Source organism: Suillus bovinus (genome assembly GCF_016758785.1).
Source record: "Suillus bovinus strain UH-Sbo-P2 chromosome Unknown EDB93scaffold_48, whole genome shotgun sequence".
NCBI classification, from domain to species: domain Eukaryota; kingdom Fungi; phylum Basidiomycota; class Agaricomycetes; order Boletales; family Suillaceae; genus Suillus; species Suillus bovinus.
In genome coordinates this window covers 277503-294371 of record NW_024542104.1, presented here as the reverse complement: position 1 = coordinate 294371, position 16869 = coordinate 277503, and the positions used below count along the sequence as shown (strand labels likewise).

The window sequence follows — 16869 nt, the reverse complement described above, 5'->3', positions numbered from 1 at the left end:
TGCATCATGAGATGTTTGTGCATCTTCTGGCTCGACACTCATTGGGTCATCCATTGTTCGGTTGCACAATCACATAGTTCTGAGTCTTCTTAAGTCACAGGTACATTATTGTCTTGATTCTTTTTAGTCATCTAACCAGAACTTTTGTGTTGCTCTCAGATCCGTTTCTACTCAGGTTATTGATTCCATGGTAACTTTTATAACTTATAACTTATATAGTATTGTTGAACAGACCATCCATTGTGTCTACAAGTGCTATTCAGATTTGATGGTTACGTCCTTATTTCAGATGCGACTACCCTTATTGTTTTTTTTTGTTTTTGTTTTTGCCCAATATGGTAGTCTTTTGGTGCCTCGACCCTCCCGCTTTCGGTCATAAATCCTTAAGTTCAGTGTTGCTATTTGGCTCCATCCCAGCCGCCCATGATGCCCAACATTCCCAAAGCTGTCCATCCTTTCTATGACCCGGAGCCTGGTGCTCCACCACCCTTCCCTCCCATGCTCACGGACCAACTTGAGCTTTTTGGAAAAGATCATTGTCGCCCAATGACACTGGTCGCCGATGAAATCCTAGTTCCTAAAGTGAACATTGTTGCCCCAACTACAAGGGCATCGTCCACACCCACCCCCGAGTTCAGACTTGCAAAGCAGTCACTCAAACATTCTGATCATGCTTCCTCTCTATACCTGAGGAAGGTTGCTTTGACATGTTCCCATTCTCGAACACCTATGCCCTCAGATTCAGAGGGCTCTTTGAATTCCTTGTTGGACAGTGGCTCCTCGGTTTCAAGCATAAATTTATTGGAAGACTCAAAAATTCCTAAACCTGTCGTTGAACCTGGACGTCCAGGGTGTGGAGGGTATACACTTTATGAGGCTTTAGATTGGAATCCAAAGGCATATGCAAAGTTCAAGGTGAGCAAAGTGTGCCGCAGCATTGCAAAGTAACTCACAAATAACCAGAAATATATGCATCACCTTATTGATGACCACCTTGACATGACAAAATGTGCTTCTGCTCAAAGTCCAACACTCTTGCAAGCTGTGTGCAACAAGGTGAACAATCTTCACCTCTCAACATTGTTGATGATCTCATGGTATCTTAGGCTCTCGACAAATTCCCAGACCTCGAGAACTACAGCAACTTATGGCCAGTCAACGATGTGATTATGACATGCCTGAAATACACGTCCTGTCGCGCTTAATGAAAGGACGGAGAGATGGCTTTAGGCAAGTGCAGGAGGTGACAAGCCAAGGTGGGTTTAAAATCCAGTTTTGCTACTACTAATGCCATGACTGATACTGATACCCACAGCAGTCTTTGCTCTGTGCACATTGGCTCTTGGAACCCACAACTATCTAATGGCTGTAGATACCAACATGTATTTGATAATTTACAAGCACTCCGTCCGCCTTCGGGTGATTATAATAAGAGATGTCTGTATATGTTTGCTGCCTTAAAAGTATAGCTGTTTGTGTGTGAATGAATCTGTCCATTCTAAGGCATTTCAACAGGTCTCATACACGCGGGACCCTTTTGTTTGTCTAGAGGCACTTGGATTAAAAATATAGATCCTGGTCTATTGATATGAAATAGCTTGTCCCATTGCACAACATTATAACTTGATTAGGAGGCTTTACTCCTCCACTACTAACAGTACATTTGCAGTCCAGCTGAAAATATTACGCTACCCCACACCTTGCCACTAGTTGATGGTTATTACAAAGGCTCAAAGGTTTCACAAGAGTGAGATCACATGGGAGCCTAGCCTTTGGACAACGACTTATGCTCTGTGCAAAGCTAACAAATAGTTAAGTTAGGCTTGATAAACCTGTTGAGTTTAACGACTCACTGGTGGATCATGAATTCAGCAAGTGCATTGTCTCTCCCTCACATGTTCACAACAGAATTTTTAACTCCAATCCTTGTAACTACTGTGTCACCTTGGAACTGATGATCATTATTGCTGAGGAGTGAATTGGTTCTGAGATGAAGATGCTGTTTGAAGAATATACAGAATTGATAAGTGTGTCTCCCTTCGTGTATAGTGACAAAGCAGTTGTGGACATAAGGCTGCACAGCAGCCTTCTCGAAGAGGCTTTCAGGGATTGGAAAGTGCTGAGCACTGTGTGAGTATCTGGAACATTGTGTCAACATTGTGACCTGACGAGGTCTGTTCCATGATGTAGAATACAACCTGCACGCGAGTGAAGCTCAGGAGTCTGGTTTGAAGGTAAACAAGGGCGCAAGAAGGATGGGGACAACTTATGGAAAATGTTTGAAGGACATATGTACAAGTGTTCACCATGCTGATAGATTGAATAAAAGTGGGCAATGAAGGCCATCATAGTGGTCCGGCTTTTAAATTAGAGAGCTTAGCATCGGAGTCACTACAACATAACCTACACAATAACCTACACTTTAATATTGATTTGAGGACATAGTTGGCAGTGATAGCAGGGAGCCGAACTAGTATAACAATAGTATCTGAAAATGGATGGCAAGGGTACCATAAAGGTCAACACAGGTAATTGTACGAACTTCCATAAAGTGTCTGGCTTGAGCATCAATGGGTTGGCAGTTGGAAAGGGTAGTTGTATGAACTTCCGTAAGGATGGTAATTGTATGTACTCATTGCAGCGTTGCGAAGGGTAATTGTATTACTCTTTATCGAAAAACAAAAGTACAAAAACAAAGTCTTTGTCAACAAAGAGTGGGTGCAGATAAATACACTATGAGCGGGCGACTACAGTAGATCATCTTTATCCGCAATATGCCTTTCTTTGACATATTTTTCATGAAGTCGACACAGTGTTACAAGCCACTAGCTCGTTTAACCACCTACAGTGGTTCCATTCATGCACTTGCAATTTCTAATGACGGGTGTATTCTTGCAGGTGGTGGTAAGCAGGCCAGGACTCAGCCATAGGCAGTGCTAAAAATAAGTAGGCACCAAGGGCATGAAACTCTGGGATATTAATTCTCGCAAGGAACTCGCATGTGTGTCTCATCACGAATCCAGAGGAACAGTCAGCTGTGCAGCTTGGGCTACAACAAGGCAAACTACAGCAGAGACCCTCTGTTACGGAACAGGCTTGGGCTATATCACATTTTTGTGTCATGGTCTCATAAATGTGAGCGCCCACACATGATGTCTATTGACCATCCATTAACAATGATAGAACATTTTTCAGGAGATTTGCGCAAGGAGACTTGGAGTGGGTTTTGAGATTACTTGCCTGCCATGTCATCCACCTTCTTCCGAAGGCAACCTACAAATTGTCATTGGAACAAGGAACAAAATGATTCAAATTCTCGTGCTCAATACAAGCTCGCAGCTCCAGTCCGTCTTCGTGGTGCAGCTTGAAAATACAGTGCCCAAGTCTGTAGCATTCATAGATAACAGAGCCATCTATGTCTTCGGGCTGTATGATGGCAAATTGTTGGTCCCATTACCGCAAAACTTTCACTTAATACTAATTATTGAGCAGCATGAAACTGCAGGATGAAGATGGTACTATAGTGCAAGAGATTAGCTGTAAATCACTGATGTGAGGGTGCCACTGCTCTCAATAAGCACACTACTGACATTATCCAGTGGCAACGCAGTGGTGTACCAAAAGTGTGGTGTTTTTGTTGTAGACAATGCAACAGATGGCTTTACGTTGTATCGTATTGAAGGCGAGGGGGAGCCGGTTTAAACATTCGTGACTGCTTTGCCAAGCGTGTCAGTCCCAAAGCAAGTGGCATTTGGAGAAGAAGGCAAGGTAGTTGTAGGAGGAAGTGATAACAGACTGGTGTATATATTCGATAGGAAGATGGGGCAGGTACTTGAAACCCTCCATCACGCAGATGCTGGCCTGGTAAAAACATTAGCCATGAGCATTGAGATTCTGCACAAAGAATGTCACTGAACTGGTTTTCAGACACACAATCTTGATGGCCACTGTACCATTGCTTGCGCTTCTCCAGAGGTAGGGTGTGTCAAAACCACAATCAAGATATGGGCACACAACTATGTGACACAGAGGGTATCCAAGATTCCTTCACAGAATTGTTGGTCCATCTCACAAACATTGACGATCCTGATGCAAATACTGGCAGTGTTGTTGATGAGCATGCTCCTGATATACTATAGAGACATGTTTTTTGTAAGTCAACCATCTGGCTGGCAGCAGTTTGACTAAGTTGCACCTCAGGACAGAGCGATGAATAATCTGCACCAGTATATGACTTCAGCAAGAATGGTCAATGCAGCCAACAACTTTTCCTGACAAGTCAAAGCAGCCATGATGTTTGAGAACTATGAGTATTTAGACATGGACATGGAGAAGGAAGACCAAATGGAAGGACCCAAGAATGACATCAGGACGCTCCATGAACTGGCAAAGAAACTCATGGAGCTAGCTGAAAAAACAGGTGTAGATATTGACGAAGAGAGAAACAAAGGCCCAGTAGCAATGGCCGATGTAGGTGTGGGTGTAGATATAGGTATAGATGTACATAAGAAGGACCTCGCTCTTGTCCTAGCATAGTTGTACCATTGCACAAATAGATTGACAGATGTGTGCAGAAGGTGTGAATAGTCGCTGCCCCTTCACTGTATGTATAGCGAAGGGGTTGACGAGATAGCTGGATCCACGTGATCTAAAGGATCAATGCGCAATGAGCCGGTGCTCTATACATATGGTTAACAGATGGATTTAGGATGTCAGGCATTAGCTTTTATAGTGCTGAACTGCATACTAAAGTTATGCATATCACTGCACCCACGTATCCAATGTGCGTTGAAGCTGTGAATAGTTGCTGTCCCTCCACTGTATATACAGTGGAGGGGGCTGACGAAATAATAGCTGGATCCACACAATCTGAAGGATTCTATCTGAAATAAAAGAGATATGTGCAACATATAGGCTGAACTGCATACCTAAGTTACCCATATTGCTGCACCCATGTGATCCAAAGGATTGCCAAGCGATTGGGAGATGTGGCTTAAATTTGAAGTTCATCAGGTGGCAGTCGAGGTCCCAGTGATCAAGAGTACTTCGGTACATACCATCGTACTCGAAGAGGATATCGTGGTTGAAGACGATGTGGAACGATGGGTAAACCAGTTATTTGTGACTGTGTTTGGCACTGTCGTCACCAAAGTCATTAAGTCTTATGTATGCAGCCTGCTACTTAGTACTCCTTCCCAACCTAACACAACTGTTTGTACTATTGTGGTAGACGTTAGTTTCTCATTCTACACATTGGCGCTATTCTTGACTGGCACTATCCTCGACTAAGCTAGCACAACAGTCTGTACTGTGGTGGTAGTGCTTCCATCGTCTACTGTGCTATTTTACTCATTGATCACTTTATCTGATGGCTACCAATCTCAAAGTCTTTTATCATGATGGCGCGGTCTACACCTCTCTCACTGTACACTCACTTCCAGAAGTGATCCCTCGCCAGTCTGTCTGGGACCCATATGACCCTCACGACAGCTCACCTGATGATAGTGATACGCCACTCGCCACATGCTGGGCACATGCAGCTTGTCCGTGGTTTCCCCTTGTGCCTTTAAATCCTACCTTCGATAGGCCGATATTTCCATGCCTTAACCACTCCGCATTTTCACTGCGAACAGAGGTTGATAGCCAAGGGAAATATGTACTCCATCATGATATCAGAGACAAATGGCGCGATCTTGAGCAGAAATTGCTCTGGTGTCTGGGGCATTTGGGTGAGGGACTGCTTGTTCCATGGAGACTGTGTTTCCATGTGCCCCGACTAGTTATAGGTACCAAAGATCACATGTGGACGCTAGGCTTGCAAAAAAGTAGCATTAAGGTCACATAACACATTTCTATGTATATCTACCCATTTTCATTGCATTCATGATGGCTGACATATTTCTAGTAATTGTTGCTACATGTTCATGGCACATCATGAGTCACCAATACCGAGGTTCTGATCGTGCCTGGATATCTCTCTTAACCGATGACCCTACATATCCTATACCAGCTGAATGAGTTCTTGAGTTATCTTGCTCATTTGTAGGGGATTTGTCAGCTAATGTACCACATACCAGGGTATTAATCTCTTCCATTCACTGTCCTTGGGAAGCACAACTACCTATGTTTGAAGCATTCTTGATCCCAATCTGGGTCTGCAATGATGGGGACACTGCTGTTGACACGAAGTTGTGTCATTATATCCCATCCTTGAAAGCCATTGCCAATGCAATTGAGGCACAGCAGTTAGGCCAGATGCATGGTGATAGCACCTGGGGTCAACCAGACAATGGAGCTGAGAGTGTCCTTGAATGGGATCAGACTTGGAGTCAGAACACCCTAGAATGGGATCTGGGCAGTGGAGAACACCAACCCATATCTGCAGGTCCTCAGCAACAAGTAGACCCTCAGTTTCCAGTCCCAGAACAACTCAGTGGACAGAAGCCAGGAGAAGACTACAAGGCATTCTTTACATGGTGCCATGAAGAAAACAAGATAAAGGAAGCCAACAAGACTCCAACTTGCCAGCAGTCACATCAGAGCCGAGAGCATTCAGCAATGAACCATAGTATTCCCGGCAAATCCAATATGGTCATAGTATTTGAATGTCAACCCCAAGACAAATTTGGTGGCTTTCTTCTGCATATCCGCCTTATAAAGGCCCAGATATCAGTAACTTGGGAAAACTATAGTTTGTCTACTAGGATTTATGACTCATTTCATAATGAGTGGGATTTATGTGAGGCATTGGATCCCACCAGCATTCCTGATGGCGACTGGGAAGACTGTCCAGTTTCATGCAGGATATCGAGAACTACTTTGGCCACCATGAGGTTGCACCCTCATTGAATTACACTCGTGGCATTGAACATTTTGCCTTGATCCTTTGTTTCCATCTCAGATTTCAGCTCACAGCATCAACCCATATAGCCCATGATAGATCAACCATGTTCGAACATTGGATTCAGAGGACTACATGGATTAATTTATGTAAACTCATTGGCGACTCAGGCGATGATATTGAATCGGTTGCAGACGCACAGAAGCGCATCATCACATGTTTCATTGGTTACCTTGTCACCCTCCCCAGCTCTCAGTTCTCTCATGTGCTGTCTGATCTCTGGGACCTTGGACCTGATACCTCCCTGTTGGCCTTAAATGCCAATATTTGAATTTCTTACATCCATGTGTCTGAGCAGCAACAGCTCTATGTCATTAAGCCATGTCTATCGCCAAGTCTGGTTGCCTGGAACCTTGTTGTTCCTGATGCTGCCACGGCTCTGATGTGCCTTTGCCGTGACTGGGGATCTGACATCATGGAGATCACACACAATCTTCTCAAGAAAGGAATCACTTTCAAAACATTGCAATCTATAGCAGTTCCATCTCATGCACAATGCCCACTTCTGGAACTTCGTACATACTCGCTTGGATACAAGTGCCCCACTTTCACTCCTGTATATGCTGATTATGTTGTGTATGAACAGTATCGTCACGAGTTTATGAATCAGCCTCATGCAAGAGCTGCACTTCTTCATGGGGGGCTTGTATGGCAGCTAGCTTTACATAGCATTGGTTTTGACGCACTTCCCTCAGCTATCAATGGCATTTCACAGGAAGCTGTTCCATTTGGCCTCATGTTATCTGTTAACGGCCAAACCTACTTTGACAATGAGTTGTTGGAGGAGGAGGTGGATTTTATTTGTGGGACGTATCACATATGTGACAGTGAGTTTCTTGCCTCTACATATGCAGCAGTGCTTACATTTGGATATTAGATGCTCGAAATGTAGCAAAGATTTCTTGGTGGCCCAGACCTCAGGCTTGGGCTACATCTGGGTTGAATGTGGGATTCTGGTCTACTCAATGTGAACAATGGTTCCAGAAACACCTTGACAACATTCGAGATGGTGTTTCCCAAAACCGTCATATGTCTACCAATGACATTAACAGTTTAATGACCAGCTCACAGTGGAAAACCTCTATCAAGTTCAATGCAGGTATGAATAAAATTTTAAATGAGAAAGAATGTTGATGCAGCATGCTGCAGTTTTCTCGCTGCCAAAGCAAGTGGTGAGGATATTTTGTCGTTGCTTGTGCTTTTCTGAGTTCCTCCTACTTAGCATTTACAGAGAATTAGTGTGTTCTTGTTGATACATGCTTGTGGAAATGATTTGTATATAACTGCTGATTGGGAATACTTAATGCCAACGCTCTGACTCACATACTGTCGTGACACTTATTGTACAGGCAATGGGCGGGCAATGAGTGGACGATGATCGGGCAATGAGCAGGTGATTTGTTTTGTCTGCGGACAAAACTTAAAGTTTAGTCATCATGTTTTGTCATCACCTTAAACTTCAAATTTGTAGGGGTGTCTAATTGTTGGACAAAATTCAATACATTGACAAACGTGTTGTGACGGACTAAACTTTAAGTTTTGTCCAACGTTTCACATGATGATTAAACTTCAAATTCACGCAGACGCTGAAAATCTGATTATATTTCATATTTTTATTAACGTGTAATTGGCCTGAGCGGAAGGCAAAGGAAAACACGGGATTAAATGGAGTAAAAGTGGCTCCCTGCAGTCAACAGGAAGCCCTATAAAATTGCAACTAGTAATACATAGTAGTGAGCCTGACCAGACGCCCGAAAATGCGAGAGCGTTAAGAGCCTAAGAGTGCCACAAGAAAGCAGAAACAAGCAATAATACATAGAGCGCCAAAGAGAAAAAACTTCGAGGCAAAAAAACCGAAAAAACTGTCTCAATCGCTACAAACAAACGATGAGGAGGGAGTGGTGGGTGATTTAAAAACGACTCTAGTGAGACAAACAAGAGAAGGTTAGCACAAAGGTAATCGTAAATGAAACTAGATACCCACCTGGCAAGACGACGAGAGAAGGTTAGCAAGAGGTGGGAACCCCTTACAGTCGTCGTCCGCCAGGCCAAGCTCGAAACTCCGCCTTAGGAGGCAAGGAATTTGAAAAACAAGCTGAGACATTGAGAATGGCGTCACCATCCCGACAAACCAAAGGCCAAAGATAAACATGTGAGACTGCAAGGACTGTAGTAAGCCCTGACAACAAGTCCGCACGCTGGCCAGAGGAGGAGGACAAACCTCATGCAGACTGACCACGTGAAACACGCAACCACTTATGGTTGCAGATGCTTCAAATTTTGGATTTCACACAAAACACTGACGAAATTTGAAGTTATGTGCCCACCTTTATGTTAGTTTAAATTTCAAATATTTTCTTTGCATTTTGCACAACATATAAACCTCCCCTAAATGTCGAAAACCCCAATGTGACAGCAGCCGCACACGCTGGTCAGCTGAGTTTCAAATCATAATATGAAACAGGATAGGTCCATGAGAGATGCTGGTCTTTGCTAAGTCAATGTTTACCATCTCATTCTCGACTCAGGTCAACTGGCTTACATGCACGTACATGTGTGGACGGTACCTATATATGCTATAATGCACCCACATCATATGATGAAAGCCATCCATAGTGAGAGGTTAGTCATGAGTTGTCCTTGAGGATGGGAACTGAAGACTCAGGAAGAGCGAACTGAAAATGGCACCCTACTGAGAATGTTCCAGTGACGTCATCTACAAACACTTCTCGCTCCTCGATCAACCTATTCAGTACACCACTTTCCTTTGTTCACACAGTAGGGATATCTAGGATATCGGTCAAAACATTGTCAATGTCAACACCTATGCATATGATTCAAATAAATAATATTGTCCAAACCCATGTCTCCTTGAAATCTACTTTGGGACACGAAATAACTAAATAAGTACCGCAACGAGGCTTGGAACAGAGACAAAAAAAATCCTGCTTGCTAAAGGGCACCAGGCAATTGTTAACATCTTGTGTGTCACACAGTACTGCCAGTCGATATATGCATGCGCTCCTGGAAGGCGATTGAGGTCATACAAGTTGCTGCGTCAGAGTCAGCCACGAGCTTTGCGTTAAATTCTCGAACGCCAAGGATCAGGCGTGGTCCCAACACAAACATCTGCACAACCTCCAAAATCCGAAGAAACCCAGAATAAATCTGAGCATCTAAGGAATATTCCTATAGAAACGATAAACAATAGCATGCAGGGGTAGCGAAAGATTGACATACCGTTGACAATGTTGGAATAACGAGCTGAAGGCAAGAAACTGCGACAAAGCTACCACGTCCTACCCTTCAGTGGAAAAAGGGACAATAATCACGATATGAGCTTACCTCACAAAGTAAAGCAGATGGGTTTTCATCAAAACCGTAAAACAGTCCTTCATAATCCCTCCTGTCGGATGTCGTCGCAGTTCACGGAAGTGTTTTACTGCAATCCAGAGTGCGAGACACAGTGTGAGGACCTCCCACACAGTGGTGAGTATCCACATAACAGAAGTCAGAAGTGGGAGATCTCCCCGAAAGCCAATCAAGCACTGATAAGTCCCGGAGAGAATGAATTCCTCTGGTATTCATCAATCAGTCCCATGCACATTTATTTATATCCACAATTAAGTGTACCCACTGAAGCATGTGCCATTATAATTATAGCTACCACTCCAATGAAGATTATGTTAGCCAGGAGGGTGACGATGAGAAATATCAGGATCTTTCTGGATCGTTGATACATGGCATATAACCGAGTGATGATGATGACTAGCAGCATGTTTCAGTTAAGTCCCTATCTTGCAAGCACCAAGCTCACTCCACAGTATTGCAAATACCACAATACCCGTCCAATTCCATACGACAGACAGAATCCAACCTGATGAATCCAGTCAGTGATTGGCCTCGGGTAGCGCACTCCAAACACACTCACATCTGCAGAAGTATAGAGTGACAGTCATTAGTAAACCAAGAAGTTAGTAAAGAACCACACCCACTGCTAAAAGGTACCGCGGTAAACTGAAGGGAAATAGTAGGTATATGTGCAGCAGAAGACCCACTGTATCTGTCAGCAAAATGGTCGGAACATTGACTGTACACCATTGTTCAGAAAAAGAAAAGACAGTAAATGTACTGAGGACACATACTCAGGATTTCCAGGCTGATTATGAGACATAGACGATCAGCACAACAACGATTGTTTAGCCTTCCAAACATACGCAGCAAAGAGGATTCCAAGGTAGCGCACCTAGAATACTTTCAAGTCAGCACAATGTAGCAACTGTGAAGAACAAGTTACATACAATGAGATACAGAAATGTCACCAGCGACCAGTGCTGCCTCTGTATTTAAGTGTATTTTCATGTGTGTTCCTTTAACATGAGACTTTACTTGCCCAGACCAATTCAATCTATAAAAGAATTCTTAGCGAGGTGGTCCAGGGTGTGTCGGTTATGGAATTAACATACCTCTTGTCTGAATGTGAGTGCTGAAAATCCTTGTAAGATATCAGTCCTTTAATATTACCATGCTCACCCCAATCATAAGTAACGACAACGAAGGCAGCAACTATGAAACCACAGCCAATGTTAGTAGATTGAGACAGCTTCAACATCCAACTTAGTGATGTGCAAGGCCCGGCTTGAAGGCCTGGGCTTGGATTCAGAAAAGCCTAAGCCAGCGGCCCAAGCCGCAGCTTTGGTATGACACCTTGTCACGTCAGTGGTCACGCCCTACAAGTGGTCGCCATTGTGTGTTCAGCAATTGGCACGTCCTCATTATTGACTCTTACTATGACACGCGCGATTTGACCATACCACAGATCATATTCACACAAGAAAGAAAGGAAAATTCGTCTGCTATGGGCACCGTGCTATTGCTCTTGCACACGAACATAACTGGGATGCCGTGCTTGAAGATACAAACCAGGTAAGTGATACATTACCAACTAGTAATACTGAGCCCCTTCAAGATGTACTAATCTGGGTCACGACATAATCCATCAGTATTCAGCACTAGTCATCTCAAGTGCCGATTGTCCACCTTCTCTTTCTCACTGCCTTCTCCTGCTCTTGTCCATCATCTGTATTTGTCTGAGCCACGTCAGCAGTTGCTGACATGTGCTTGGCATTTGCACATGGTGTTCATGGTGTTGGGAACAACATGGTGGAGCTTGGACATCAATTTCAAGCAATTCAGCATGTGGGCCGCGGCTTGCATGGGCCCAAGCCCCGGCTTTGGGCCAGCTCGGGCTCATGGCTCAGGCTTGAAATCTGGTGAGCCTAAGCCCCCCCCAGGCCGAGCCTAAGCCGGGCCGGAACATCACTAATCCAACTGCTCTCTACGAACCTACAAAATAGCTGTAAAAACGATTTGCATTGATGGCTGGCCATGAAGCGGAACCGTTTGAGACTGGTCATTGGGAGGGAATGGGTGTGGATGAGAGGAAGATGCGTGACAATCATGATAGCATTCGTGCTATGTTATATATGTATACCACCATCCTGTGCTTGGGTAAACAAAGTGAGATCGAGATGAGATCCATCCGTTCTACGTAGATGTTGCAGTTGCGTGAGCGCCTCCAAGAAATTCGCCAACGTTCTCTTGCCATTAATATTCTCGGTCATTGTGCTTTCATACCAAATCTTCGATTTGCAACGTGAACTCGGCATGTACCGGACAAGTGGCATAGCATCATATGGTGCGAGATGCAAAAAGTGAGTGCAACAACGAATCAAGAACGTATTCAATGGATTAAAATAAGGTCGTAATTTGAATCGGGAGCAGGATTCTATATTCTGCTGTAATTCCCACGGCCACCATATCAAGGAGTGCATGATGCTGGCGTTCTATCTGAGTGTGACCCAACCCATTTTCTCTCGTCCATGGATGAAATGGCACCAAAGGCTCCAGATGGGAAAGAGAGCATTTTCTTAAGGCCTCCTAGTAGCACTCTGCCTCCTGGCGCTTCTTCTTGTGGACGGCCTGGCATCTAAGCGTTAACCAAAGATGGTCTCTTCCACCAGCCAAGCAGCAGATGATCGACTCCCGCACTTTCGCTGCAGATGCCTGCATGTTCGTTTCTGGTCCGTCGCTGTTTTGAACTAAGTCAACAGGTCACTTTATGTTTGTTGTGCGATTCCCAGACGTTAGCACCCTGGATTGATTCGGATTTTCCTGGCTCCAATGAGGAGGTCCCAGCCAAAGAATCATGGCCTTCGTATTACAATGCTTAATAAGGTACATGTATTCCCCAGCAGTGCTTCAGTAGTAACAATTTTAAAGACATTCGTATTCGTATCTGTGTTTCCGCCCCATGGAACAAAAGTAAAAGCCAAGCTCCTCCACAAGCATTGACTCCAACTTCGTCAAGACTCACCCAAGCTATGCATGCACGACGTGCTGCGCGCACCTCGTGATCGTCTTGAATGAATCTTCTGTAAGTCAGTTCGCATGAGTCAGGTGGGACATTGAACAAGACGAGAAGATGCATCGAGTTGCTGAGGAACCGAAACATATTCAGGATCTTGGTTTAAACATCGTCAGCACTGGCACATATAGCAAGTCACTTAACCAAATACTACTACTATGAAAACTTTGCCCAGACGCATCCCCTTGAAATCTCCTTCGGAACACCAAATAACTGAAATCAATAACATAGCAAAGGTAGGAATAAGTAAAAATAAAATCCCCTGCTCTTTGTAGAGCACCGGACAACCACTGACATATCGTGTGCTACACACCACTGCCAGTCAATATATGCACGCGCTCCTGGAAAGCCACTGAGGTCATGTCAGTTACTGTGTCATAATCGGCCTTGAGCTCAGCATTATATTCTCGAACACTCAGGATGAGGCGTGGTCCCAGCACAGACATCTGCACGACCTCCAACATCTGAAGCAAACTATCAAAAGGATAACTTTTTAAGGAATTTTGGTCCTATCGAAATGACGAATCATGATCTCATGCAGAGGCAGTGAAAAATCGACATACCGTTGAGAGCGTTGGAGAGGAATTAAGAACGAGCCCGAAGCAGCAAACAGCGACAAAGCTACCACATCCGACCCTTCAGTAGAGAAAAGGAACAACAATCACAATACGAGCTTACCTCGCAAAGTAAAGCACGTGAGTCTTCATCAATACCGTGAAACAGTCCCCCATAAACCCTGCTGCTGAATGTCGTCTCAGTTCACGGAAGTGCTTTACCGCAATCCAGATGGCGAGACATAGCGTGAGGACCTCCCACAAAATGGAGACTATCCAAGCGACAGGAATCAAAAGGTTGTTATGCCCTGTATAGTCAATCGAGCACTGATGGGTGCCGGAGAGAACGAGTTCCTCTTGTATTCATCAATGAGCACCATGCAAGTTTATTTTCATCCACTATTAGACGTACCCCCTGAAGCATGCATCATTTCCATCATGACTACCACTCCAAAAATGTTGATAGCCAGGAAGGTGACGACAAGAAATATCAGGATTTTTCTGGATCGTTGATACATGGCATGCAATCGAGTGATGATGATGACTTGCAGGATGTTTTAGTCAAGTCAGTATCACTGAGGTCTCGCAAGCGCCAAACTCACCCCACAGCATTGAAAATACCAACACACCCGTCCAGCTCTGTACAACGTACATCATGAAGCCTGACGAATCCAGTCAGTGACCAACCTGGTAGCGCACAATCCAACTAGACTCACATCTGCGGCAGGTTGGCGTGGCAATCATCAGCGAACCAACAAATTAGAAAAGAACTTCACCCACTGCTACAGGGCACCACAGTTCATTTGAGGGGGATCATAGGCATCTGCGCAGAAGACTCACGGTATTTGTCAGCGAGATGGTCTGAATTTTGCCTGTATGCCGTTGGTCGGAAGAAGCAATGGCAGTGAAAGTACTAAGGATACATACTAAGCATGTACAGGCTGAATATAAGAGATAGACGATTAGGATGACACCGGTTGTTTAGCGTTCCGAACATACACAGGATATAAGATTCCAAGGCAGCGCACCTAGGATACTCTCAAGTCAGCGCGATGCGGTAGCAAAAACAAACAAGCTACACACGCTGAGATACAAGACTGTCATTAGGGTCCAGTGTTGCATCTGTAATTAAGTTGATTTTCATGTTTGTTCCTCTGGCACAAGGTTGTATTTACCCAGACCAATTCAACCTATAAAAGAATTCTTAGCGGGATGGCTGCTCTAGTTGTAGCATCGACATACCTCTTTTCCGAATGTAAGGGCTGAAAATACTTGTCAGATATCAACAATCCTTTAATATTATGGTGCTCACCCAAATCATATATCATTACAACGAAGGCGGCAACTGCAAAAGCACAACCAAGGTTAGATCGAGACATCAGGACATCCGACTGTTCTCTACGAACCTGAAAAATAGCTGGAAAGACGATACGCATTGATAGTCGGCCATAAAGTGGGGTCACCTGGGACTATGATCATATGGTCAGAAAATGGAGTGTGGGTGATATGACGATGGCATTCATGCTAGTTATACGGTTACCACCATGATTGAGCGCTTATATCACCAAAAATGATTTCCATGCACCGGTGATTGATCACCCTGTGCGCAGTCCATCCTTGAGCTTGAACTGCCTGAGCGTCCTAGACTTATAGCAGTAAGACTCCATGACGAATCAAGTTAGCGGAGTGTATGTTTTTCATCAAGATAATTCGCCACATTGTCATTCCCAGTGACACTATACAGTCCAATATTGATTGAGGTAACAAATGCCAAAAAATAGCGAGCACCAACAAGAATTTTAGTTCGTGCTGTTTGTTTCTGTACAAGGATAAACGGACTTGATGATGTGAGCCCGTGCAAGAGCAATATGTTGCACGCATTCTAGTAGCTTTAACAGACCGCGCTGACTTCTTGGACCTTGGTGAAACTGAAGATGATCAAATGAATTCGAGCCTTTTCGATCATACTATCTACGTTTTGTCAGCAGGGACCAATGTTCTCACATCTCACCGACGGTGACCAACCATCTCCTTCTTTACCCTCGAATTGATAAATCACTGCGTGCTTTTTCGAGAATCGATGGAACTGCGCCCACTCAATTTTAGAATGGACCAGCGGAGTTTGCCAGTGACGCACGTCCAAGTTTATATGGTCTACACGCTGTCAAACCACTTTCCTCGCTCGTCAGCAGTACTGGTGTGCCGTACATCCGCAGTGATATCGTTGCGTGGTGATCTGCTGTGAGTGGCCTTGAAATATCTTTACGATTACCGTCTCAACCTCACAGGTTTTCAAGTTCAGCTCCGGAATATCGTCCCTGCCACCCGTTGACGACTCATCGGCATCGGCTATCCTTTGGTACCGCAACTACATGTATCCTTCCTCACAACCATTCCACGCATCCTCAATCTTTCCTTATTCACCTTTGGATCCCATCGCCGAGAGCTTGTGTCCAGAGATCCGCTTATAATTCGCTGGCTGGCCCATCAGAATTTGTATCCAATGTTGACATTGTAACCCTCCAGAGTCAGAATCGATCTTGTAGCGGCTGCCTTCTTTTTCATGGAAGTCAGGGCTGTGTCTCCACGAGCGACATAGCCCAGTACGAGAGAAATGTTCTCTGGGTGCATTTGAAGATGCGGTGAGTTTCCCTGTATGAAAGCCTGACGTTGACAGTTTTGCTCGAGAGCACTTTGTATTCTAGACTGATCGACATTTTGTCCGTACGCGAAATCCAGAATGAGAGTCGATGTCACCAAGAGGCTAGCAATGATAGAAAGGGGGAAAAATTACAGCGTAAGCACAGTTGTCGTCCTTGCGAGGTGTGCTATTCGTTTCTCGACTCACAGCCACGGCCGAAGTTCCTGAGCTAGAGTATCGATTTTCACCTTCCACCACCCGCCAGTGTTGATGGGCGCTTGTGATATGGCTCAAAATATTTGATATGAAGCATTCACATTTAAGTTTCATTCGCAGTTTCGCTTTA

At 44.4% G+C, this 16869-nt stretch overlaps 6 protein-coding genes across 6 annotated transcripts; 3 read left to right on the top strand and 3 right to left on the bottom strand.

The window, feature by feature from the left end:
• Positions 1-426: 426 nt before the first annotated feature.
• On the top strand, positions 427-1205 carry EDB93DRAFT_1252668 (uncharacterized protein; the record flags this gene model as incomplete). Its single annotated transcript, XM_041453314.1, has 3 exons — positions 427-915; positions 964-1056; positions 1107-1205. 3 exons carry the CDS (start codon positions 427-429, stop codon positions 1203-1205), a joined length of 681 nt encoding a protein of 226 aa, XP_041305476.1.
• A 686-nt stretch (positions 1206-1891) lies between these two features.
• On the bottom strand, positions 1892-2200 carry EDB93DRAFT_1089523 (uncharacterized protein; the record flags this gene model as incomplete). The annotated part of the gene is made up of 1 exon (XM_041446215.1): positions 1892-2200. A coding segment is annotated over one exon (309 nt), but the record flags the coding sequence as incomplete, so codon positions are not given.
• Positions 2201-2774: 574 nt separating this feature from the next.
• EDB93DRAFT_1252667 (uncharacterized protein) lies at positions 2775-3702 on the top strand (the record flags this gene model as incomplete). The annotated part of the gene is made up of 5 exons (XM_041453313.1): positions 2775-2904; positions 2951-3135; positions 3196-3443; positions 3493-3552; positions 3600-3702. The coding sequence occupies 5 exons, from the start codon at positions 2775-2777 to the stop codon at positions 3700-3702; spliced, it is 726 nt and encodes a 241-aa protein (XP_041305474.1).
• Positions 3703-7316: 3614 nt separating this feature from the next.
• EDB93DRAFT_1089504 (uncharacterized protein) lies at positions 7317-8035 on the top strand (the record flags this gene model as incomplete). The annotated part of the gene is made up of 2 exons (XM_041446213.1): positions 7317-7728; positions 7779-8035. 2 exons carry the CDS (start codon positions 7317-7319, stop codon positions 8033-8035), a joined length of 669 nt encoding a protein of 222 aa, XP_041305473.1.
• A 1846-nt stretch (positions 8036-9881) lies between these two features.
• On the bottom strand, positions 9882-11263 carry EDB93DRAFT_1295108 (uncharacterized protein; the record flags this gene model as incomplete). Its single annotated transcript, XM_041454608.1, has 10 exons — positions 9882-10090; positions 10142-10190; positions 10247-10478; positions 10535-10669; positions 10719-10778; positions 10829-10834; positions 10897-10991; positions 11047-11060; positions 11119-11147; positions 11203-11263. 10 exons carry the CDS (start codon positions 11261-11263, stop codon positions 9890-9892), a joined length of 882 nt encoding a protein of 293 aa, XP_041305472.1. The 3' UTR covers positions 9882-9889.
• A 2370-nt stretch (positions 11264-13633) lies between these two features.
• EDB93DRAFT_1252664 (uncharacterized protein) lies at positions 13634-15318 on the bottom strand (the record flags this gene model as incomplete). Its single annotated transcript, XM_041453312.1, has 11 exons — positions 13634-13837; positions 13892-13949; positions 14007-14238; positions 14295-14426; positions 14485-14544; positions 14810-14823; positions 14882-14910; positions 14966-15004; positions 15058-15072; positions 15125-15144; positions 15195-15318. The coding sequence occupies 11 exons, from the start codon at positions 15316-15318 to the stop codon at positions 13634-13636; spliced, it is 927 nt and encodes a 308-aa protein (XP_041305471.1).
• Positions 15319-16869: the final 1551 nt, after the last annotated feature.